This window comes from Lemur catta, chromosome 5 (genome assembly GCF_020740605.2).
Source record: "Lemur catta isolate mLemCat1 chromosome 5, mLemCat1.pri, whole genome shotgun sequence".
NCBI lineage: Eukaryota > Metazoa > Chordata > Mammalia > Primates > Lemuridae > Lemur > Lemur catta.
The window spans coordinates 69,791,132-69,817,885 of record NC_059132.1 but is presented as its reverse complement, the minus strand read 5'-3'; the positions used below and the strand labels follow the sequence as shown (position 1 = coordinate 69,817,885).

The 26,754-nt window shown below is 37.3% G+C and overlaps 1 protein-coding gene across 3 annotated transcripts in view; it reads left to right on the top strand.

The window, feature by feature from the left end:
• Positions 1–257: 257 nt before the first annotated feature.
• Positions 258–26,754, top strand: part of OTUD4 (OTU deubiquitinase 4) — a 42,907-nt gene continuing 16,410 nt past the window's right edge. The window contains exons 1-11 of one of the 3 annotated variants that reach the window (XM_045552074.1): positions 258–1,035; positions 5,159–5,242; positions 7,828–7,878; positions 13,705–13,751; positions 14,614–14,686; positions 15,834–15,915; positions 17,807–17,939; positions 20,889–20,946; positions 21,188–21,305; positions 21,389–21,453; positions 25,708–25,802. In XM_045552074.1, the coding sequence (XP_045408030.1) occupies positions 877–1,035; positions 5,159–5,242; positions 7,828–7,878; positions 13,705–13,751; positions 14,614–14,686; positions 15,834–15,915; positions 17,807–17,939; positions 20,889–20,946; positions 21,188–21,305; positions 21,389–21,453; positions 25,708–25,802 (965 nt within the window). In that variant the 5' untranslated portion in view covers positions 258–876. Of the gene's footprint in view, positions 1,036–1,169; positions 1,247–5,158; positions 5,243–7,827; positions 7,879–13,704; positions 13,752–14,613; positions 14,687–15,833; positions 15,916–17,806; positions 17,940–20,888; positions 20,947–21,187; positions 21,306–21,388; positions 21,454–25,707; positions 25,803–26,754 lie in introns of those variants that run through there. The other 2 variants (XM_045552075.1, XM_045552076.1) reach the window with 2 other exon arrangements.

The window sequence follows — 26,754 nt, the reverse complement described above, 5'->3', positions numbered from 1 at the left end:
CCCTCGGCGCAGCGGGCGGCCGGGCGGGCGGGGCGGCGCGCGCAGGTCGCCTCACGTCGGCTGGCGGAGACCCTCGGCCTGCTCGGACGCGGCGCCAGGGCAGCGCGAAGCCGGCTCCGGGCGGCGACGGCGGCGGCGCCCGCGCTGTAGGGACTTGTAGTCCTCGTGCCTCCCGGGCGCCTCCCCCGGGTAGGCCGGGCCGCGCGTCCCCGCCCGCCGCAGTCCGACTTCCTGCGGCTGCCAAAACTACACCTCCCGCCGTCCTCTCCGCTGTCGGGCCGAAAGCGAAAACAAATTCTGGGCTGCGAGGTGCTGCCCTCCGCCGGGCGCCCCCACCCGCTCCCCGCCCCTCCGGCGCCCTCCAGCGAGGTGGGGAAGCGAAAGGCCGCGTCTTTCCTTTTTCGTTTCCTCAGCGTCCAGCGTGGGGAGCGCGCGGCGGACGCAGGCCTCGCTTCACCTGAGCCGGCCCAGCGTGCGCGCCGCGGGCGGGGCTGCCTCGCTTCGCCCCGGTTGGGACGAGGAAACTTGTCGGGGCGGCGACCCCGGGCCGGGTTCCGGAGCCGGGCGGCGAGGCCGTCGGGAAGTGACTTCTCACTCTCGGGGCTTTCTTTAATCCTCCCCCCCACCCCCGCCCCGCTCTCGTCGCGCGCGTGGTGCCTCCGGGGCGGCGGCCGCGTGCGGACAGCCATGCATTAGGCAGGGCTCCCCTATGCGCCCGGAGACTGCCGACCGCTGCCTCGCGCCGCCGCCGCCTGCCGCCCCTCGCGCAGCCCGGGCCGGAGCCGCCGCCTGCCCCAGGCCGGGGCGTCGAGCAGCCGGCGGCGCGGCCATGTGGGGTTAGCCCTCGCCGCGCCTGGCTGCAACAGGACCGGCAACATGGAGGCGGCCGTCGGCGCCCCCGACGGCGGGGACCAGGGCGGCGCGGGGCCCCGCGAGGACGCGACGCCCATGGACGCCTATCTGCGGAAACTGGGCTTGTATCGGAAACTGGTCGCCAAGGACGGGTCGTGCCTGTTCCGGGCCGTGGCAGAGCAGGTAATGGGCGGGGGCGAGGGGCGGCGGGTCTGGGTGGGGAAGCAGCTGCGGGCAGCTGTGCGGCCGCCCGCGTCCGGGCCGCGCGTGCCCCGCTGTCGTCACAGCCGCCCATTGTAACGCCGGAATGGGGCGCTGCTTTGGGTCTGAAAGGTGCAAATCGAAACTTAAAAGCCCGTAAAATTAACTGGATGTCGTCCCTCCTGGTGAAGAGGTAATGAGTTGAGGACAACTTGTGAGGCCTGCTCGGCGCTGTACACTTGATTTATTGCTTGATTTGACCTGTCGAGGTGCTGGTTTTCATTTCTGTTCCGCGTTCATCTTCCCTTCGCCTTGTAAGCACCGCGTTCACCTCAGTGAACCAAATGTTTACTAGAGGAGGTGGGGGACCAAACTTTCCTCGTGGAACGTGTGTTTTTCTGCTGCTGGACTTTGGAATGGGAGTAATCAGGTCCGCCGACGTCACTTGAGTCAAGAGGGCAAACTTTGCCATTTGGGAAAACCAACCTTTTACAAGTGTAGGATATTTTGCAGAAATTGTCTTTGAGTAGATTTCACGCTTTTATTCTCTGCAAGGCAGTGCAGGTGTACTAAAAAGAATTTGTTTTTATTAAAGTCTTTTTGGTGTTGGAAAGGGTGTAACGGGATTATCTAGGCCTTTCGTGAATGGATTTTTTCCCCCTTGTTAATGGTGAAAATCACTTTCTAATACAGTTGGTTAGAAAGATTTTTCATTTTTCTTTTTTCTTTTTTTGAGAGAGCTTATTTCATGTTATATAACAGTGTGTTGTGGGTGTGCAGCCACCAAAACCCATCCTATATTGAAAAATATTTGGATAAAAGTTTTATATTACCGCCCTGGTGTGTATTTCATACCTTTCACATCAACAGTTTGCTTTTCTTTGGCTTAAGAAGGGCTCCTCCCTACCCACTACCCCACCCCTTTTCACACCCCCTGTGGGGTTTTTTATGTTGTTACTGATTTTTCTCACCTTTTTTGAATGCTAAATAATTTTTAAAATTTTTATTTGTGAGTTAATGTTTTACTTAACATCTGTAGACCAGTCTGTTCTCATTTTTTTAGACATCAAAAGGCCAGCCATTTATTTCTCAAAGGTAGCGTAAAGTCTTTTTTTAAAACAATAAATTGATTAAATGGAGACAAAACTTTGCATTAGATTCAGAAATTTAGAGTATTTCAATGTTGCTGTAGGGATGTTCACACATACCCACCCCAGTCCTTACTATTAATAATAGTAGGTATACAGTCTGCCCGACTTGTGCATTTTCCAAATCTCCACCTGTCCTGCTTCCTCTATCTCAGCCTGCTTGGACTTTTCAGGACCTCCAGAAGCAGAGAAAAGAGGTGGAAGTGAATTCACCCTTATTTATTACATATGGTTAGCTCTAGCAATAGTTTGGTAAGCAAGGATGTAGAAATTAATAGAGATCAGGGAAGCTTGGAGCTTATTTGGAGTTATCTGAATACTAGTTTATATTGAAGCAGAAAGGTGTGTTTGATTTCAGTGTTGCATGTCATAGATAGTTGGTGAACTAAATTATATAGGAGCCTCTATTGTAGTGGGATCTCATTTTAAGTAGAAAGGGGCAAGAGCTAGTTACACTAAGAATTCCTGGTTAACGTTAGATAACACATTTTATCATGTCTTGTTGTAGTGGGATTTAGGTTAGCCATTAGAAACTACCCTCCCCAGCGTTGTGACTGAATTTTAGTATACTGAGTTTAGCTCAAGACCGAACTTTGGGGGAAGCTCAGCTATTTGGTAGACACAGACTAAGTGTGTAGCCATAATGGCCAAAGGCAAAGTGTATGTGGGGAGAAAAGGGACACAACACTGACCTTAGGCAGCCTTTTGAAATGTGTGGAAAGGATTTATGTTTTTGCCAACACTTTCTCCTGTAAAATCACAGTTAGCTTTCACCATTTTTAAGGAGTCAGAGTGAGTAATCTAAATGGCAGTCTTTAAAGAGAGGGAGGAGACTCCAGTTAGGAGTAGTCTTTCCCTCCAAATTATCTGATTTAAATAGGCCCTTTCCTTTTTACACTTGTGGATTTGGGCTTGCAGGAGGCCTGACCTGAATCAGCTCCATAGCTATGGAGCTAAAAATAGGGCACTCTTAGAGGACTTGCTAAAACGGTGTGTCTCAGCCTATCCCAATGTTTATCCCTATCTTGTCCCAAGTAACCATGGGAAGCCTCCTACTTCTAGCTTATTTTCATGTATATAATAATTTGCAAAGATAGATATTTGCCATACCATTTGAATTTTTCCAGGGCGTCCTTATGCACAGTAATTTACTTTTTAAAAAGTTGTCATTTAACCTCTTGCATTTCTTGGCTTTGTAAATTACCAGCATCCTATGCTTTATGGACATTGCTGAGAATTTTGCTTGTGAACAACAGGTGCAGATTGATTCCATGTGCTGAAATCTTTGTTAAAAAGAGAAAACATGAACAGATATGCCTGCCATTGTTTTTGATGGAAAATAAGCTTTACAGACCTTATGTCTGCCACCTGTTGCTAGGTAAATGGCTTTAAGACTAGCTTCACTTTGCTAATGGCAGGAAAGCCCTATCAGATGACGCTGTGGTTTATTCATGCTGATAATACCTTGGTTCATAATAATGTCTAACATAGCTTCTGTGAAAGAATTGTTGCTAAATGTCATTTGTTGAGTTGGCAAAAAAGTTCTGTGGTGGTTATTTTTATATATAGGCAGTCCTTTTGGTCATGGAAGCTTAGAATATGTAAGGAGACTTTTTAATAGTGTCCGAAGACAGCAATTTAGGTACACTCAATTAAGCTGAAAACCAGCTGTAATACTGAAAACCAACTGATTGCTAACCTCTGCAGGTGCATCTTCAGTGCAATAGGATGTACTAGTTGTCTAGGCAGGCAGTTATGCCTGTGGTTGCATGGGTATAAATGAGCCTTGGCTGTTACCCAGGAGAACTGTAAAATGTGCAGCTGGAGACTCCCTTTTCCTGAATTCTCCATTTACCCTGAACATAAGGGCGAATCACTCAATTGGATCTGTAACTCTTACAGCTACTTTCTGTTTACATAAATTCTCAAGAGGCCTTGATAGTAGCTTGAGGTGTGTTAGTTATTTCAAATGTGTAAGGGTTTTTTGTTTTTTGTTTTTTTTTAAACCTCGACCCTTTAGGGTACTAGGCATTATCTTCATTTGAGAAACCTAGTAATAGGAAAGAATTTTAATCTCCTCTTTTTTAAGCATAGTAAAGAATTGGGGGTTAGCCAAAGGATTTCTAAGCTTTTGATAAGAACTACTAGTTTGTTTCAATCCAAAGTTTTAGAATTTTAGTAAAAGAGAAAATGCCAGTAAGTTATCGTTTTGTTGCACTGATTGTTTAATAGAAGAATACAGAGGCTACGGGGTAAGAGGGTCTGGATCATACTTTGTCGATTGGTACTTTACAATTTTGGGAATAAGAACAAATTCCAAGCCTCTGGGATAGCAACACACATTTTTGCATATGTGCTGCCCACTCGGATGCTCTTTCTAGTCTCGTTAGCTTGATAACTAAGGTTTTAAGAATGAGTGCCTTAATTTTTCTGAAACCACAGTGGATTTAAATTTCTACGTAAAGCCACTAAACGCATTCAAACTTATTGGGAAAAAATAATCCCTTACAGGCTTAACCCCTCAAAGAGGAGTCCTTCTGAAGTTGTTTGTCTGTTCTCTTTTCCGGTAAGCATAGGATGAAGTTCAATAGCAGGGACTTTGTTAGCTGTGCTTTGCGAAGAGCAAAGTTAGCGTGGAGGGCTGGCCCAGAGAGGAAAGTTTTACAAAGATGTCCTTAAAGAAGTTATTTTAGTCACCTAAAGGAGAAATGCTAATCAGTTCTTTATAGAATGACATCTGGCTTAAGAAGTATTACTGTTTGTGTATGTCATCTCATCACTGTGCTTAGAGGAAGAGGTGAGAATGGGTAAAGACCTCTCAGTTACAGAAAGGAAAGTGTAGGAAGACTAGTATCTATTGGTTGTCAGGTTATTTTGGGTGTGAAAGAAGGCATTAGGTTGTAACTTAAATCCACTTTTAACAAAATGCTTAATAGTATGTTGCCTTTTTTTTTTAGGTATTGCACTCTCAGTCTCGCCATGTTGAAGTCAGAATGGCCTGTATTCACTATCTTCGAGAGAACAGAGAGAAATTTGAAGCGGTAATTTGTAAATTCAAACATGTGATGATGTCTTGACTTGCATTTACATTTTGGCCTTTAGAAGTGTTCTAGTAGAAGTTTCACAGGCTGGGTCTTAATGCAGATTATGAAAATAACCCTTATTAAAAAGAACTTCTTTATTGAACTTAAATCCACTTATATTCAGTTATGATATTTTCTAGGCTATTTTGTGTTATACATTTATTCAGATATTTAGAAAGCTTCTGTGAAGGACAAGACACCGAGCTGTGGGGAATGAAAGGGTGACCTGGACAAGTTCCTTGCATACTAAGAGTGAGCTTTGTTTTACGTGGTCAGAAAATTGGATGTTCTGGTTAATAGTGGTTTCGGTGATTGGCAACTCCCTGTGAATTAAAAAATTTTAGATATGCAGTATAAAAAATATACTGAGCATAAGTAATGTTGCACCCTTTTATCAGAAGGCATTTATAGACCTGGAATTTTCAGGGTTCTTTGTGAAATCACATATCAGAACACTATAATTATATAAGTGGTGATTAATAGTTAATAAAGTTTTGTATAACAACTGAGTATAATTTTCTCAGTAGTAAGTAGTAGGCTGTGAAATAAGATGCCACAGTGACCTATTTTCATTTTATATTCAAAGCCTTATAGGATTTATTAGTTATTGGTTTTATGACCTAGATTTATATAACCTGACAGCTTTCAATAGTATTTTTCTCTATTGACTGGTAAAGAATATTGACACTTCACGAATAACTAAATTCTAAGACTTAACAGGTAAAGAGTTCTTTGTTTGAATATGTTCTTGGATTGGTGTTTCCTGTATTTAAGCAAAATATTATTACTAGTAACATTTTTCTGGGTACCATGGTTTAGGATGGACAGTAATATATTCCAGGAAGGAGAATTAGTTATCTGCTTGATAGGTTTGAAATTTTGTCTTATAAAAAAACTGGTAATATAGGGGCTAGATAAGAGAGAACTAGGGTTGGTAGAGAAGAGGTGGGGAAGTGAAGTGGTCTTTAGATATTTGAAGAAATTACAAGTGTAATTACAAGAATCATTAATATTGGCCCCAGAAGGTAAAACTGTGTTGATACTAATGGATGTTGCCAGTGTTAGTTAAGCACTTGCTATGTGCCAGGGATTGGTTTAAGTGCTTTGCATGTAGTTCATACAATATTGTGAGGTATAATCAGAGATTAAAGGTTCCAAGGGAAAAGGTTTCACTTTCCTTATAATAAGAAAATCCTAGCAGTTTCTGTTAGCTGGCATCGGAAAGGGATATTGTAGGAAGGGTTTGTGCCTTGTACTGACAGAGTTCAGCCACAGCCTGGATGGACCTTTCTTGGTTAGAAAGGAGACTCTCAGAATGGATCAGGCTTGTGTTAGAATTCTGCTTAGGTCTCTAGGTCTCTTCTAACTGTAAATGGTTCTGTTGCTTTTATTTTTTATTTTTTTTGTTTTATAAATAGCCATCTAATACAGAACAGTAGCCTTTGATTGGTGGGATATTTAAAATACATGGCTCTTTTATTATAAATTTGTCTTGAAACTTAAGACAGTTTTTGGAAATTTGACATTATACAATCTAGAAGAGAATTAAACTCAATCTTTAAAAAAAAAAAAATCCGTGGGTACTTAAAAGATTTTTATAGACTAGGGAGTGTACTTTAATGTTTTTAAGTGTATCACTCTGCTAAATTAACTGGAACTGTAATTTAAAAATAAAATTGAATTTGGTGATTAAGATGAATGTCTTTTAGAGGTTTCTCAAATTAGTACAATTGGTGTGAGAAAAACATAAACCAGGTTGGGTTAATAAAAATAAAACTCAAATTTATTTTTATTTTAAAGTAACAGTGAAGAAGCAGGCTGTATTAAAAAAAATCTTGTGGATGCTTCAAAATATCCTTAGCATTATTAGTTCTCATCTCTTTTTTTAGAGTAACTGACCTGAGAGACAGTGACTACTCATATCTGTATAATTAAGCTGTACTATTAGCCAGTGTATATCTCTTTGATTCTATTCTGCACACTGGCTACTACCAAATTAAGATAAAAGCACTGCTTATCATATAAATTCTCAGTTAAGAATGTCATATGCAGTGACCTTGGATTGCCTTTCCTGGGTAGTCTGAAGGTCCAGCCTGGGCTCACGGCCCTCTATAAACAGGCCCCTATTGGATTCCTCTCCTGCTCAGCTTCCCACCGACTTGTCTCACCCCAACTGGCCAGGTCATTCCTCTCTTCCCAACACAGTGTGCGTTCTTCCTCCTCATGCCACGTTGGCTTTCTCTGTGGAGTGTCCTCTCCCTGTGCCATCCAGCCTTCATCTCGAGTCACTCTCCTTTAGGAAAGCTTTCCTGGCAACATTTCTGTCTTTAAATTCTTTTGTATGTTTGTGGTCTTTACTTAATGATTACTATGTATTTTCACAATTAGATTTTATAAGTATATATTTTTTAATAATACCGATGTATCCTAGGTTTGTGTATGAAATCAGTAATTCAAAGTGAACATCATTTGCATAGTGAAGCAGTTAACTGTTGTGATATATTTCTTAGATGACATTCTTAATAGACTTTTTTTTTTTGCAGTTTATAGAAGGATCATTTGAAGAGTATTTAAAGCGTTTGGAAAATCCACAGGTATTTAAAATTCATTAAAATGGAATATTAATAATACGGTTATAGAGGGGTTACAGTGGCAGTATACCCCATTTCCTTATAAACATTTTCTACAAATGTCTTAGGTGCACATTTTGTGTAGCATTTAATTGGAAGACATTGGAGCTGTATACCACAGGTTGCCTCCCTAAGAGTTGTGCTATCTTTATCTTTGTCACAATGGCATGTGGATATAGCATAAAAGATCTGAAATGACACTGGTAATGATTTTCGGAATGCTGTGTTGGTGTGGGCACGGGACTTGGACAGGGTGAGGTTTGATTTCTTTCTAGGCAGTTTGAGAAGGCAGAGTTCTTTCACGCAGGTTCCATTTCCCATGATCAGCTTGCGAAGGGAAGAAACTGTTGTGAAAGAAAAGGACAGCACTTCCCCACCATCTCCTGCTAGCCACACTTTATCAGTCTGTTGAGGTTAAAAGGATTTTTCTATCTTTGTTTTTTCTGCTTACAAAACTAATATTCTCTGTGTAAAAATCCCAATTTAGTGGAATGCCATTTAGAATGTTCAGGTCTTCTATCATCCTCTGTAAAGTTAAAAATAACATTGGCAAAGGAAAAAGCTAAAAAAGGGGAGTAAAGGGAATGTAACATAGGAACAGTGGTTGGTGTTTGATCAATGAGTGATGTGTTCATTTGATTCCCTAATGCCGATTTGAGTGCTTATTATGGACCAAGAATTGCTAGTTATCCTGGGGATGCAGAGAGAATGGAGTTTTCTCTATCACAGGAAAGAAAGTCAGATGTAAGTTAGAAGAGTACATGTGTCACAAGAGGTTTAGCTATGATGCTATAGGCATTCAGTTTTATTTCAGCTGGGTAGACAAAGCAAGAGTTTGAGAGTAAGTTCACCTTTAAAGTCTGAGAAGATTCTAAATAGAAATGCCTGAGCTGAAGGGCATTCATTCTAGGCGGTGAAAACTGAGCAAGGCAGATTCAGAAAACAGTTCAGTTTGTGTGGAGCGCAGAGCATGTGAAGGTAAAAGTAGTGAGAAAGAAGTTGGAGGGGCAGGTTGGGGCCAGACTGAGAGAGAGCCTTTAATGCTAGGCTCACAGTTTGGAGTGTATACTTCAGGCCAGCATTTCTCAAAGCGTGATCTATAGGTTATTTGCATCAGAATCACTCAGTGTGCTTATAAAAATGCAGATTCCCCGGCCTCTGTAACTCTCAGCCCCCAACACATTCCCTCTCTCCCTTCCCTGCTTTATTTTTCTCTGTAGTGCTTATGCCCTCTTAACATACTATATATCTGCTTCCTACTAGAATTAAGCTCCATGAACACAGAGGTCTGTGTGTTTGTTCACTGCTGAGTGCCTCAGAACTGAGAATAGTGCCTGGCATTTTTGTTGTCTGAATGGATGGATTAAAGAGTGTTGTGTCAAAATAGTTTGAGGTGGATGAGACCAGAGGCAAAAAGATCCATTTTATAATGGTTTAAAAATTTGTTTAATATATGGAAAAATGTACACATTATATTAAGTGTAAAAAGGAATAGGTACAGTATCAATCCAGTTTTGGAGGCAAATATTCCCTGAAGGCCTATTCTCCAAATTTACCCCAACTATATTTTTATGTGAGTAATTCTGAAACTGAGTTTTACCCATATACTATGATCACAAATTCATTTTCCTGAAGTTTACATTTTTCTCTCATAGTGTATAAGCCTCTTTGAAGGCAAACATTGTATATTTTTATTGCTTTGGAATTCCCATAGTTACCTTTAACTTTGGGGTGCCTAATCTGTTTATGTGTGTTGAATGAATGTTAAGTGCCTATCATATTGTGTTATGTGTAACAGATAGGAAAGATAAACACCAGAATGTTAATTTGTTCTCCAGATGGCAAATATTGTAGGTGATTTTTACTTTATAGAAAATAAAAGAATTGACAAAGACCATTTATTATTTTGTATCAGGAAAACCCCCCAATGTTATTTTATAATAATCTTTGTGCAGCAGTTCAGGTTATTGGGCTGTGAGGGTCCAAGCTAGGATAGAAGTAATAGGAGGGGAGAGGAGACAGGTAGGAAATGAGGCAGCATGCACTGAACAGAGACTTTTGGTTTGGGTTCTGTCAGGAACAAAGGTGCTAAAGTTGATTGGGGTTTTGAGCACATGGAACAGCATGTCTGTGCCTCTTTTTCACGATACTAGCTGGCCAAGTTTCTTTCTGACACACAGGAGTTACTATGATACCCCTCTCCCCAGTGTGATCAAACCTCTTCAGATATCTTAGGTGCTTTCTGAATCTAAGTACCTCCTTCTTTGTTATTAGCAACAAACTTTTTTTTTTTTTGAGACAGAGTCTCGCTTTGTTGCCCGGGCTAGAGTGAGTGCCGTGGCATCAGCCTAGCTCACAGCAACCTCAAACTCCTGGGCTTCAGTGATGGGACTACAGGCATGTGCCACCATGCCTGGCTAATTTTTTTTTTTTCTATATATATTTTAGTTGGCCAGATAATTTTTCTATTTTTTTTAGTAGAGACGGGGGTCTCTCTCTTGCTCAGGCTGGTCTCGAACTCCTGACCTTAAGCGATCCACCCGCCTCGGCCTCCCAGAGTGCTAGGATTACAGGCATGAGCCACCGCACCCGGCCAGCAACAAACGTTTTTAAGTCTTCATTCTGGTTTTTTTTGTTGGTGTTTTTGGCTGCCTCCTTGATATATGGGATGTATAGAATGAAAACAAATGTGGTTGATGGATGGGCTTGATTTCTCCGTCCAATTCTCAGAGAAAGCATCTGTATCCTCTTAAAATAGTAGAGCATTTTGAAAAATGCCTCAGACTTTTTGTCAGCTCTGTTAAGGTAAAATTGACATATAATAACATTCATTAATTTTAAATGTACAATTTGATGAGATTTAACAAATGTATACACTTGTGTAACCACTACCACAGACATCATATGGAACATTTCCATCACTCCAGAAAGTGTCCTCATGCACTCAATCTCCTCATTTGCTTTCCAAGTTTTACCTTTTCTAGGTGTGTATAAATGGAATGATAAATAGTTTGTGCTCTTATGTGTTTGGCTTCTTTCACTTAGTGGAAACACTTTAAAATTCATCCATGTGTTTATCAGTAGTTCCTTTTTGCAGAATGATAGTGCACTGTATGGATGTATCTATCACAATTTATCTATTTCCCAGATGATGGATATTTAGGTTCTTTCAGGTTTTGGGCTGTTAAAATTGAAGGTGCTGTGAACATTTGCATATAAGTCTTTGTGTAGACATAAGTTTTCTTTTCTCTTGGATTAATACCTGAGAGTGGAATTGCTGGGTCATATGGTAAATATGTTTAACTTAATTAGAAACTGCCAAACTGTTTTCCAAAACAAACATTTTGCTTTCTCATCAGTATATGAGAATTCCAGTTGCTCCACATCCTTGCCAACACAGTTTGATTTTCATTCACTTGCATTTCTCTAATGATACTGAGCATGTTTTCATGTGCTTATTTGCCATCCGTATAATTTTCTTGGTGAAATAAATGTTTATTCATAGATTTTGCTCATTTTTCATTGCTGTTGGTCTTATTGAATTTTACGAGTTCTTTATACTGGGTATAAGTCCTGTATTGGATATATATTTTGCAAATACATTCTTCCAGTTTGTATTTTGGCTTTTCATTTTCTTAATGCCTTTTGAGCACCAAAAGCATAGTATTGATGATGATTTAAGAACATTTAAATTACATAGTTTTGATATGGCACGATTTATTAGTTGAAACAAATTTTGAAGAAGTTCTTTTCTCTCACCGACAAGAAATAATACTTATTAAATGTCATAAAAAATGATGAGTAAATAAAATTATAGCCTTAAGGTAGAAGACAATGGTAGTAGAACATCAATTTTTTTTTAAATAATAAAATAATTTAAAACTGACTTTGGTTAGGGAAGAAGAGAAGATTTAATGACAGTCATTGTTTACTTAATGAGACTACGACAATTTATTCTGAAGATTACTTGTAAAAGGGTACATTATTCTCATGTAGCATTTTGTTGACATTGGTTGAATTTTCCATTTCTTAAAGTTATGTAATACATTTTGCATAAATTAGAAATGTAGTGTGTATGTGATCTAAAGAGAAGGATTTCCTTTACAGCAGAGGGTGTCACTTGTAGTTTGTGAGAAGCCATAGTTGTTAGGCTAAGGCCTATTTTAAGAAATCTAAATATATATGGCACCTATTTCATTTTGAAAAGCAGTGCCAACTTTTAAGAACTATTAAAGTGAAAAGTCTCTGGGGGATTGTTCTTGTCTGAGATCAAAATATTGTCTGAAATCTTTATCTCAATTTTTCTTTCAAGGGCAAGGTGGCAGCCTTCATTTATAATAGCTCATTGTTTTCAGTGGCTCTTGATATTAAGTCTTTAACTAGTTTCATAAGTAATATAGGAATACATAATCATGGTGGAAGATTTTAAAATATACATATATATGGAATGAAGGGTGAAAATGCTTCATTTCCCTCATCTTGAATTCCCTGTCTCTACTGTCAATTTAGGATGCGTCCTCCCAGTCACCTTTCTATGCATACAGACATACGTGTATCGCTACATATACTTTTTTGTTTGCTGTATACAAATAGGATTATTTTACCATTACTTTTTTTTTTTTGAAATTAAGCTCTAAAGTTTTATTTCTATGATATCCCTAGAGAAACAATGACTCATTTTTATTTTGGTATATAACTTGATTATAAGTTAAGGGTTGGCTTCTAAGTACAATCATGTATCTTTAATAATTTTATTTTAAATTGACAATTGACAAATAATTGTACATATTCGTGGGGTACATAGTGATGTTTTGTTACATATAATGTTTAGTAGTCAGATCAAGGTAATGAGCATATTCATCATCACAAACATTATCATTTCTTTGTGTTGGGAATGTTCAATATCCTCCTAGTTTATCTGAAACTATATATTAGTATATTATTAACTGTGGCATGACTTGCTTTTTTAACTTAATAGTTTTGAGTGATCTTTTCAAGTCATTTCATGTGGGTATACCTCCTTTTTCAATGAGTCCATGATGATCTATAGTGTGGATGAACTATAAATTATTTTACTATTCCTTAGGAATTTTAGGTGCCTTTTTCTTTACACTATTACAAATAGCTTACAGGGACATTCTTATTTATATATACTTTTGTGGACGTATGAAATATTTCTTTAGGATAGATTTATAGAAGTTGAATTGCTGGGTCAAAGAGTATATGGACATTTTAAATTTTGAAATATACTGGCCATTTGCCTTCCAGAAAGGCTTAGAGTGACTTCTTTGAGGAGTGTAGAATTTCTCTTCTTTTCTCTTCTCTTCTTTTCAGAATGATTAGTAGGACACTGTTCTCTTTTGTACCTTCACAATAAGAAATTTTCTGTTCCATTTTATGCTTCCTGATTTTCTTCTTCTATTCAACAGTTTACTTTCTGGGTTTACACCATGTGCTAGGCTCTGTCCTAGGTGCTAGGTTGGAGGATAGCCCTTGCCCTCAACAAGTTCTAAACTTACAGATGCCACTCTGTGGTCTTGCCACACTGATAGGAACTGTCATTACACCCTGTTACTATTACTAAGGAATTTTGCAACAGAGACTTGGACTGCTTTTTAGTATATATTATGTCCCGTTTTATATAAATGTTTTTATGATATTACGTTACTAATATTAATGAACTTTAAATGCTCATTAGGTATATTATGTAAAGGTATGTATAGAGATATAAAGTGTATTGTAAAAAGTATGAGACACTTATGTGTCAACTTTTTTTTTTCTTCAATACAGGAATGGGTGGGACAAGTGGAAATAAGTGCCCTTTCTCTTATGTACAGGTAAGCGCTGTAATAATATAAGTAAACAGAAATACAACCAGTGGGAAATTAGTATATTTCATCATATTAAAAGTGTCAAAATAGCAAAGCTATTTTATATGTTGATTGTGAAGCATCTTTTCTAAGTTTTTTTTATATTGCATCAATTAGATTTTGACATTTATATAAGTCAATGTTTAGAAATGTTAATTCTCAAAATACTTTTGGAAAAGGGTACAGAAAATTTTCCAGGCTATGTTCTATAAAATACTGCTTATCAAGCTTGCAGAGAAATGATTTCCTCCTTTCTCAGGGCCAGTAACATTGAATGGCCACTAGAACAGAACCATATTATGGGTCGAGTATCCCTTATCTGAAATGCTCGGGACCAGAAGTGTTTTTGGATTTTTGGGAATTTTGGAATGTTTGTATTACACTTGCCCAGTTGAGAATCTCTAATCTGAGAGTCCAAAATCCAAAATGCTTCAGTGAACATTTCCTTTGAGCATCATGTTGATGCTCAAAAAAGCTTTGGATTTTGGAGCATTTTGGATTTTGGATTTTTGGATTTGGGATGTTCAACCTGTAGAGGAACAGGTGAATATTTTTTCTTTTCAAGATGTCATTTAAATTTAATCTTCACAATTTCTCATTAGAATTATATGAAACTATATATACACAAATTTGAAGTTTTATTTTTCAGAAAAGATACTTTGATGTAAGTATTTTATAACAGCTATTTCATCATTGCCTTTTGTTTATTGCTGTATTTCTAGTGTTTAGAGCATTGCTGGGCACATATTATTAGGCCCTTGATAAATGAATGGATGATTAAATTTAAATTCTGAAGTATAAGAAGCAATTTCTAAATGTTATTTTTCAGGAAAGATTTTATAATTTATCGGGAACCAAATGTTTCTCCTTCACAAGTAACTGAAAATAATTTTCCTGAAAAGGTAAGAATTTTTCAAAGTGCTTGTTAAGGATTTAAGTAAAAGAACCGTTCAGTTGCTACTTTGACCTCCTAAGCTATAATTTTAAGTGACTTTTTAAAGTATTTCTGTCTGAGGTTATGGTACTCTGAGTTTTTAAACGTTCCTGTTAATCATTATGGAGTCATCATTTTGTATTTTTTGGCCCCCACAAATCACTGTGTTGAACCCTTTTATAACATTTCAGTAGAGACACTAAATTATGATGAGGCACTAATGTATTTGAGGAACTAAACTATTACAGTTTTTTGTCAATATAAACAAATAGTAAAATAACTTGTGAAAATAGGTTCTGCCATTGCATCGGGGAATACTTTGGTAAACGTATGTATTTCCCATCATAAAGATAATTTTACGGGCAAGGGTGGTGTTGTATTATCTGGTCATAAAGCAGAAACAACTGAAAAATTTTCTGAAGGCCAGAAAGAAAGAATAACTGATTCAGTATAAGAGAATTTTGTCTTAATTCGCTGTTTTGGAATCATTAGGACAAATTGAAGTGACTTGTGTGTCACCATGCTAACAATGGTAAGGAAGAGGGGAATTGAGTGAAATACTATAATGGTAAGGACTTGGGGGATTCCAAGGGACTTCATCCTAGACCTGGCCTTTCCAGTACAATTTTTGGAATATGACATAGTTTAAACAAAGCATTGTGAATTTCTCTTTGCATAAGTAATTCATCTTTTAAAAAGTACTTAGAACTGTAAAGAAGCAGAAGAAATTTCTTTGATTTTTGTCTCTTAGAGGTTAGCATTAATAAGATTTGGAATATTTTCTTACAGTCTTTTAACTTTCTTGTTCTTTAAGTCATTGAAATTATGTTGTTTTCATATATTGTGTCTGTTTCTTGTGATCCTATAAACATTTCCCCAGGTCATTGAGAACTTTTTGATTTAATGGCTGTATGGTATTTCAGCATATGGATGTGCCATAGTTTGACAGTATTGGAGCTTTAGGTTGCTTCTATTAAAATATTTGCTATTTGGAAGTTATCTAATATTTCAGAAGCATTGGAGATGTTCTGTTTTGTAAATGTCACATATTAATATATGAGGGTGTGAAGTGTGTCTTTTGTTTTTAAAATGTGTCTTTTATTTTTCCCTTTTAGGTATTACTGTGTTTTTCAAATGGAAATCATTATGATATTGTCTATCCTATAAAGTATAAAGATAGCTCTTCTGTGTGTCAGTGTAAGTATCACTTTGTGTTTATATAGGAAATTATATTCTTAAACTATACAGCCTTAATGCAAACAAATCAGAGCAAATATATTCTGTTTTGTTGTAATACAATAGATATTTCTGAGAACCTTAGGTTACCAAGAATATTAATATTATAATAACTTATTTCAATAGGAAAAAAGGAAGCTAATGGCTAGAGTTTGACTTGTAAATGCCAAGTTTTTTTTGGTGTGGTAATTTCAATAATAAAGATTTACATGCATTTTTAAAGCTGTTAGTGTATAGCTTGAAAATCCAAATGACTGAGCAAACCAAGCATTTGTTTATCTTTGGCTCTAGGGCAGGGTTTGAAACTTTGGCACTATTGACATCTTGGGTCAGATAATTCTCTGTTTTGGGTACTCTCCTGTTGTGCACTATAGCATGTTTAGTAGCATCCCTAACTTCTACAACTCTCTCTTGCCCACATTGTGATGACCAAAACTAGATTTTGCCAAATGTTTCCTGGGGGTGTGAATTTCCTCTTCCACATCCGCCATTGAAGAATGACTGCTCTAGAAGAGCAATGGCCATTCGTACTGTTATGTTATATTTTGTCGTCTGTCCTGACAAAGCAAGTAACAGCTTTTTCTTCTGTTCTTCAGCTAGTAGTGGTGACCTCTGCATGTGTGTGTCCAAAACATAAATAAATAAATAAATAAAAATTAAGCTAGTGGTGACCAGTAAAGATAGGTAAAATATGTGCAGCATAGAAAAAAAAATTATTGATCCGTTTTGAGATGTGGAAGTCTTGCTGTCTGTATCCTGGACCTCGTCTTCCCCCTCCCTTAGCTAATCAAAATGTAGACATTCCCCTTTGGGAAGGGTAGCTCCTAGAGCCTGCCTTTCCTTTCCTTTTAAGTGCCTGTGGTTTGGGTGATGTCGGGAGTGTGTCTCCTGTTACCAGAATCTGGAAATAAGATGGTCCATGGAAAGGAGGTCTCTTTGGGCATTCATTTAGAGGGTGAGCACCCATTGTTGATGAATTCTTAAGTACATTTGTTTTCTTAAAGCTCACTGCAATAAAACCAAATTTTTAAATTTTTGTTAAAGTATATTTCCCTGTTTTCAGGACTGGAGTTTTTTTTTTTTTTTTTTTTATTTTTATTAAAGGCAACAAATTCATTCAAATAAGCTGCTGCTTACTTTCAGTGCCTCTGCCTAGAATACATTTTATAACAGTTTTTCTTCAGTTCCTTATGTAAAATTAAAATCTGGAGCTAGGTTATATAGTCAAACGTCCTTTTGTTTTATAGAAACCTGAGAAGAAGTGACTTATGCACGGTTACATTTAGTAGGAAAGCGAAGATTAGCATCCACGCCTTCTCCGTTGTCAGCTAGTGCACTCTACCATACTGCATTCCTCTTCCTAGCAGTGTTAATGTTTCTTAATGTTTCCCATCCAGGACTTTTAAGGTTGGGCTTGCTGTGTGACATCACTAAGTCTCAGTTTCCACATACACATAGCCAGAGAAATACTTTATTGTGCAGGGATTAAATAGGAGGATATATAAAGGCTTACCACAGTGTGCGGAATGTAGTAATTGCTCAGTATGCATGCTTTAGTTTTTCCTATCTCTGTACTTGTTTCACTATTGTGGTACATTTTTGTGTTATTAGTCTTAAAAATGGTAGTGTCTTTTTACAGTGGTTTTAAAATCCTTAACTGCACAGGCAGAAATTCTAGTTGCTCTCCAGGTAACTTTCTGATTAAATTGAGTTATTGACCATAAGATGTTGCAGATACCTAGTTAGGATTTTAGAAGCCTGAACAATAGGAAGTCACATTTTTATGTTCTGTTCCTGTTTTTTAAAAAAATGGTTGTAGTTAATGTTGCATAAAATCTGTCATTAATTGCAGCTCTCCTTTATGAATTGTTGTATGAGAAGGTGTTTAAAACTGATGTTAGTAAAATTGTGATGGGGCTGGACACCTCTGAAGTAGCTGATGAAGACAACAGTGAAATATCAGATTCAGAGGATGACAGTTGCAAGTAAGAATGAAATCCTAAAATATCTTTCTAGTGCCATACTAAGAAACATTTCGGTAAATGTCTTTGCACAACACATGTTGAGGTGTTATGGTATTCATAAAATATAACGAAGTTTCTTTATCCCTGCCACTAATTTTACCTAATTTTTATTATGGGACTATTTCTTTTGAAAGCTGATGTCTTTAATAAGAATTTGTCTATGTAATATAGATGTATATCTGTAGAATAGATTTGGTCCTACTTACATGTGTGTGTATTGTAAAATTTTAAAGGTCACTTGTCAGTTGTTTACATACTTAGTGATGAAAACTATAGCTGTTTTGATTTCCTTCCCTTTGTTTTATTGTTTTCTTTCTTAGATAGTGCTTCCTCTTTTTAGACAATGAAAGTCCCAAATAGAGGTTTTAACTATGTGAAGAACTCTGGGTAGTGCCTCTGTGTAGATTGTGAGTAAACACCTTTTAACAAAGAGTCTCTAAGGCTTAATTTTTTTTTTCAGTAAGACATGCAGGGTAATGGTTAAGAGGTTGAGCTCTGGTTTCAATCCTGGCTTCCTGCTAACTAGACTTGGGGCAAGTTACATAAATTCTCTAAGAAGGCTCAATTCTGTAACTATAAAATGAGGATATATATCATATTTCCACAAAAGGGAGAATTGGTGAGAATTAAATGAGATAGCATATAAAGTACATAGCCTAGGTCCTAGGTATAGCATTCAAACATATTATCAGTAATATTAAGTTTACTTTTTATAAGAACCACCTTTATTCCCATTGAAGCTAAAAGTATATTCTGTTTGTATGAGAGTATAAAGGCATCTTACTTGGTGTGTTACACATTGTGAAGCTAGGGATAGAAATGGAACTTAAGCCTTAGGATATCTAATTCTTTATTATAAGAATACTTTAAAAGATATATATGGTTTTCTCTTGATGTGTAATTCCAGGCATTTGTTGCATATTGCTGATCCTAATTAAAAATTTGACTACTATTTTTTCCTAACTTGAATCGATGTCTGCTGTTGTAAATTTAATTCTAAAATAGACTAATTAACTTTGCACAGATAGAAATTTTGGTCCATGGCCCTTCTCTCTCAAGGCACCTATGTGATTAAGGCATGTCATTGAGCATAGAGGAAGTTAGGAGAGAGAATGATAAGCTTGTTACAACCTATTACCTGTAATTGGGGTGGGGGCACTTCTAGGACATGCCCTTTGGATGCTGCTGCTTTAATAGTATTAGAAACAATTGAGTCTGGGATGGCAGTTGGCAGGTGAAGTGTAGAGTAGAGGCTAGGAAGCTGGAGAAGTTTACCAGGGAAGGTGAAGCAGATATTTAAGAAGATGTGCTAATTACTGTGTTCCGTTTTTATTGCTGTACCGTACAACGGTAGCCCTAGGAATATGGATTACCTTTTCATTCCATTATTAAAATTTTGTTTTACTTGGTCACGTCTGACTTAGGTCAAGGCTTCAGTTAAGGAAGAAGAATGCTATATACCCATGGCAAGATAGATAGGCACAGTGTGGTAATGAGGAGGGAAGACCAAAGATGTACTGTACTTTTGTGCCTGGATTCTTTTCACATTCATATTTGTTGATCCAGAAGTACTGGAAATTAGGGTGATTTTCTAATCTAGACTCTAGACAATTGAGGTCTCACATATTGCTGTATTTAAGGATGTAGACATGCATATTGTCCTGAAAACTAGAAATTGATTTATTAAGGAGGAATTTGGGATGGAAGAGTACATGCAGGTGCAATTCAGAGCCTCTCTTCCCTCGACCTGTCATTGCTGTGTTCCAGCCTCACCGCTCACCTCAGGGTCTTTGCATGTGCTGTTCCCTCTGCCTAGAATACTAAATAGCCACATACGGTTTGCCGTCTCACTACCTTTCTTTGTTCAAAAAAACATCTTAGCGAGGCCTTTTCCTCCTACTTTTTATCATTTGAGCCTACATCTCAACACTCACTTTTTCCTACCGTTTTTCCCCATAGCATTTACCAGCATTTAACATACTGGTTACTTATTTAGTTGGTATTTACTCTCAATAGATTGGACATTTCATGTGGGCAGAGTTTTTGTCTGTTTTGTTCACTGCTAGACCCCAGGACCTAATGATACACTTGTTCCTTGGTATATTAATATGTGGGGGATTGTTCAGGACCTCCACGTATACCAAAATCTACACATACGCAAGACCTATAGTTGGCCCTGTGGAACCCATATATACAAAAAGCCAACACTCTATGTATGTGAGTTTTGTATCCCATGAATACTGTGTTTTCAATCTGCTTTTGGTTGCAAAAAGTCCCGAGTATAAGTAAACTCTTTCAGTTCAAACTCACGTTGTTCAAGGGTCAGTGGTATGTAGTCCCTGGCACATAGTAAGGACTCAAATATTTATTGAGTAAATGAATGTAAACTGTAGGTATGTATTCTACAGTGAATTCAAAAGGCTCATGATGGTTTTCTGTTGTGTTGAAGATTATTTAATGGAGAATGTTCTCCATAAAAGGGTTGGTTGTTGAATGCTGTAGATAGATACTTTTGTTGTAATGGAATATTTTTTTAATAGAGACTCACCTGTATATATTGAAAGGGAATTTTTATTTGGAATGTTTTGTAAATGGAATTATTCTACTTATCCAGATTTCACAGTTTATTTCTCTTAGTGTTTTCTTGTTGATTACTGAGCCCGTAAGAATTACGAATACGTCTTTGATTTCTATCTTATGTGTATATACACGTACCTACATATACACTTTTATTTATATGTATACTTTTATTTATATGTCTACTAAAACTTGTGGGAGCTTGCTGGAGTAGTATAGCTCTGACTTTTTGTAGTGTAGCTCTGACTTGAGATTTTTAGATGAGGTGAGAAGTTAATTACATGCAAATATGTTCTTCTGCTCCTAATTATGATCATATTTCTTCCTTTATAGGAGTAAAACTACCACTGCTAATGATGTGAATGGATTTAAACCTTTGTCAGGCAATGAGGTATTTTTCTTTTAAACAGTTTTAACTAGTTCTTCAATATAAGAAAGGATGTGAATTTAAAGTCTTAATTTTTTTTCTTTTTTCTGGTACATTTTCAGTAGAGTCAGGGTCATCTGCTAGTAAGAAATTGGTGACTTCCTAATTTTTTGAAGTTTCTTCATTTGATTTTACGATTACGCATGTCTCAAACAAAAATGTTTTAAAAGCATCTGTGTTGATTGGACTTTCTGACTTTGTTTAGCACCCAAAGAACAATGGGAACTCTCCTGGCCTTCGTTTGTCTAGAAAGGTTCTTAAGTCACTCAATCCAACAGTCTATAGAAATGTGGAATATGAAATATGGCTGAAGTCTAAACAAGGTGAGTTAAAAATATGATTTTTCATATGTTTGCTTTGTGCCAGTTGAAAACTAAGTCACCCTTATATTGATTTTTTTTAACAGCTCAACAAAAACGTGATTATTCCATTGCTGCTGGCTTACAATATGAAGTGGGAGATAAGTGTCAAGTAAGTGATTTGTATAAAAGATGAAAAGATTTTACTTGAAATCTTGCTTTTTCTAATAGAAACCAAGAAAACAGGTGAGGTTTGAATGTGTTGTTAATTTGGAATTTCAGAGTATATTTATCATGTGTACATTTTAATAGTTAGCAAGTATTTAGCTTTTTGACTTATTTGAATACACTGCTAAAATCTTTTATGTCTAAATCCATGGCATTTTAAGAACATATAGTGGGGAAAAGATAGTCTCTTCTATAAATGGTGCTGGGAAAACTGGATATCCATGTATAGAAGAATGAAACTAGGCCCTTTTCTCTGGCCATATACAAAAATCAAATTAAATGGATTAAAGACTTAAATCTAAGACCTGAAACTATTAAAAGAAAACATTGGGAAAAATGCTTCAGGACATTGGTCTGGGCAAAGACTTCTTGAGTAATATCCCCAAAGCACAGGGAACCAAAGCAAGATTGGACAAATGTGATCACATCAAGCTAAAAAGCTTTTGCACAGCAAAGGAAACAATCAGCAAGTGAAGAGATAACCCACAGAATGGGAGAAAATATTTGCAAACTACCTGTCTGACAAGGAATTAATAACTAGAGTATATAAGGAGCTCTAGCAACTCCATGGGGGGAAAAATATGATTAAAAATTGGGCAAAGGATCTGACTAGACATTTCTCAAAAGAAGACATACAGATGGCCAACAGGTATATGAAAAAATATTCAACATCATTAGTCTTCAGAGAAGTGGAGATGGACACTATAATGAGATATCATCTCACCCCAGTTAAAATGGCTTTTATCAAAAAGGCAGTAATGAGTGCTGGCGAGGATGTGGTGCTCGTACACTGTTGGTGGGAATGTAATTAGTACAACCACTATGGAGAACAGTTTGAAGGTTCCTCAAAAAACTAAAAATGGAGCTACCATATGACCCAGCAGTCCTGCAGGGTATCTAGCCAAAGGATGGGAATACAGTATATTGGAAAGATATCTGCACTCCCATATTTTTCGCAGCACTATTCACAATAGCCAAGATACAGAATCAACCTAAGGATCCATCAGTGGATGAATGGATAAAGAAATTGTACATACACACAATGGAACATTGTATAGCCACAAAAAAGAATGAAATCCTGCCAATTGCAACATGAATGGAACTGGAGAACATTATGTTAATTGAAATATGCGAAGCACAGAAAGACAAATCTCACATTTTTTCACTCACATGTGGGAGCTAAATATTAAAAACAATTCATCTCTTGAAGACGAGAGTAGAATGACAGTTACCAGAGGCAGGGAAAGGTGGCGAGGAGGGCAGGGGATAAAGTGGGGATGGTTAATGGGGGCAAAAATATGGATAGGTAGAATGAACAATACTTGATAGCACAACAAAGTGACTATAATCAACAGTAAGTTAGGCTATGCTTTAAAATAACTAAAAGAGTGGAATTGGAATGTTCCTAACACAGATGTTTAATAACTGAGGGTGGTGGATACCGTAATTACCCTGATTTGATTAGTTCACATTGTATGCCTATATCAAAACATTACATGTACCGTATAAAGATTTTTAATATACAGCTATTATGTACCAATAATAATTAAAAATAAAAAATTAAGAAGGTCAGGCACTTAATCTTAGCACTCTGGGAGCCCAAGGAGGGAGGATTGGTTGAGGTCAGGAGTTCAAGACCAGCCTGAGCAAGAACGAGACCCCATCTCTATTAAAAATAGAAAAATTAGTTGCGTGCTGTGGCATGCCTGTAGTCCCAGCTACTCGGGAGGCTGAGGCAGGAGGATCCCTTGAGCCTAGGGATTTGAAGTTGCAGCGAGCTATGATGATGTCACTGTACTCTAGCTGGGGCTATAGAGTGAAACTCTGTCTCAAAAAAAAAAAAAATATGAAATAAAACTGTAGCATCCCAGCACATGATCTTTAAAAACAATTCAGCCTTTGGTATTGCTTGCTTCAAAGAAGTAACAACATTTTAGATATTTAGGTGTTTTCATTAAATTGGCAAATTTATTCAAATTGACTGAAAATTGACTTTATAGATCAATTTGTTTATGGCAGTCATTCTGAAAGATTTTGATACGTAGATAATGTTTATTGTAGGACTGAAGAAGGAAAGTGAGCCATAAAAGAAGTATTGCCATTTATTTTGAATAAGATACTACCCTGGACTTGAGTAGCTGATTGTTGAAGGGAAAAGTTGGATTAGATCAGTTACTCAACCTGGGGTGATTCTTGACCCCCTCTCCCCCAGACTTTTGCAGTGTCTGGAGAAATTTTTTTGTGTGTGTAGAGATGGGGCCTCAGGATCATGCTGTGTTGCCCAGGCTGGTCTCGAACTCCTGGCCACAAGTGATCCTCTTGCTTCAGCCTCCCAAAGTGCTGGAATTATAGGCATGAGTCACCGCACGCAGCCACTAAAGACAGTTTTATTGTTACAACTGGGAGGGTGCTGCTGACATCTAGTGGGTAGGGGCCAAAGATATGGCCAAACATCCTGTAATGCATGGGACAGCCTCCCTTCTCTATCTCCCTCCATTAAAGAATTATCTAGTCCAAAGTGTCAATAATGCTTAGGCAAGAAAGATCCTTGCCTAAAGATAAGATAGTTTACAAGGTCTCTTTTCTGTTCTTTGTTTATGGAAAAATACTACTATCTCAAAAACCGAACCAGCTCCCCCAGACACACAAAAAATATTATGTGAAAGTTAATTTTTATGAGAAGTGGTTTCCATTAAAAAGTGTTGCCTTTTAAAAGCTACTTGGAAACAGCTATTGGCAAACATTTCTTCTTGACTTCTGGATAAATTGGTTTTCATGAAAAGTATCTGACCAGAATTCTATTTGAGGCATCAGTCAGTGATGGGCTTTACCTTAAGAACCTTTGATAGTTCTGATTCTGGGGTATTTGAAAGGTGAGGAAGAAGAGGATCCAATTCATTCACGGGCTTCCTTACAGGATTATCAGGAATGCTCTATAATTGTAGAACAGAGTTATGGAAGCTTTTAATATTAACACATTGTTTTGGAAAACTTGAAAGAGAACAGAAGAGAAAAGATTAAACCCAGGGCTTAGAGACCTCTCTCCCCTCAACAGAGAAGATTACTTATCTAATGCTGTATCATTAAAATTGTGTTATTTGTTATTTTAAATGAAGCATATTTCCTTTGAGGTTGAAATCGCTTTTGGTAAAGCAGATACTTGTTTTAATTTTTCCCTTTTTGGAATATTTTGTTTATTTCTGCTACTTGACCATTTTATTTGGATAAAATCTCATTGAAATCTTAAACTGAGATGACTCAAGGTGACTTTTGTTTACTAAAAGTATGTAAGATGTTTAAACTTTTGATAAAAGTAAGTTCAGAAAAGTCTTTTTAATTGTGAAACTCTTGAAGAGAGGAAAGAAAAGTATCCTATTGTGAATGATGAAGAAGGAAGCATCAGCTTGAGGACTTTGATATATAGTAGTGCCCTGTATATTTTACTTCTGGTGCAGTGATTGGCAGGTGCACAATTCAATGTGTGCCGTTTGACTGTAGGAAGAAACCTTAAGGCTTACTCTGTCGTGATCTACAATTGGGTAGTGCTAATTGAATAGTTGATGGATTAATTTTTAGGGTGAGAAAAAGACCACAGTTATACATTTTTAGTATTAGAAAAATGGACAGATAATAGTAATTATAATAGTAATTGCTCTCCTTTGTTCAGTGGTTGCTTGTGTGCAAGTTGATGTCCTTTGTGTGTGTGTCATGTGCACCCTTATTCCATCTCCCTGGGTTTGGTGATGTAGGTACTATTAGTAGCTCCATTTTGCATAGGAGGAAACTGTAGTGAGGGATAAGTTACTTGCCAAGGTCATATTGCTGGTAGGTGGAAAAGCCAGGCCTGGAAGCCTGGGATGTGTGGGACCACAGCCCTGCCTTCTGACAGGACATGCTGCCTGTCTTGTTTGGACCCTTAATAGATTGTGTTCCTATTTCTTCTGGAACTATTCAGAAAAAATAATTTAGAAAAATTTTGGAAGGATAAAGAAGAAAAATTTTTCTTTCTTTTAGGTAGAGGTATGAAGGTCTTTGAAGTTAGGGAGACGGATTGCATTGTTTACCCTTTTGAACTTATGTTGTCTTTACCGATAAACATTTGTTTTCTCTTCAATTGAAAACAAAATTAAATTTTACAACTGACCATTAACGCAAAGGAAGCAGGTGACTGATTTTTATTTCTGGAATTGTTCAACAGGTTAGGTTGGATCACAATGGAAAATTTTCTAATGCTGACATTCAAGGAGTTCATTCTGAGAATGGACCAGTTTTGGTTGAAGAACTGGGAAAGAAGTATGTACTGCTTTTCAGCTAAGGCATTTCATTGCTTCTTCCATTTAGCCTAATGTAATCATGAGTGTTTTTAAATGGCCCTGTGTATTTGCAAATTCAGTGAAAGGTATTGCACATGTGTACAAAGTATATTCGTTTAGACCTTTAGAAAAATAGTAAATGTGCACATTTAATATTTTGCACATTGGCAAATTTTAAATAAAGAATACCTATTGCATACTGTATAAAATGTGCCATTCTTCACAAAGGCAGTTTGGGAAAGACTAGATTGTAAAGTGGGGGCATTGGAGAACAGGGATTCATTTCTAATTTTATTCAATGCTGCCTTGCATGTAGTTAGTATTCAGTAAATGTTTGTCAGATGGCGTAGTAAAATATTGTTGACTTGGTATTATACAGTGTTATTTTAGAGCACCTTTTGTTTCAGTGCTGCTGCCTTTATTAAAGAAAAAAGATAATAAATTCCTCCTTAAACTTTATTGTGGAAAATTTTACATTATAAACATACACACATGTACAGAGGATAGTACAGTGAACCCCAATGTAACCAACACCTGTTTTCATCAGCTCACAGCATTTAGCAATATTTTCGAATGTTTTTTTCCCTAATACTTTATTTAAAAATGGGGACAAAATTGGAATATTTTAAAGCAAATTCAGAAATCACACCACTTCTCCAGTTGATGTTTGTATGTGCCTCTATCAGAATAAGGGCCTCCCTCCCCACCTTAACTACAGGCCATTGTCATATCCAACAGAATAACATTCCTTCCTTACTTAATCTTTTGCTTAGACTGATTAAAGCCTTTAGCTTCTGGTTTTTTTTTTTAAGTTAGAAAATATGCTTTTGAATTATGTCATTTTATTTGATTAGAATTCGTTCTGAGTTGCTTAAATGCTCTTTGTACTTAAATTCTCATTTGTTTTTTATGTAAGAACTAAAACAGGAAAT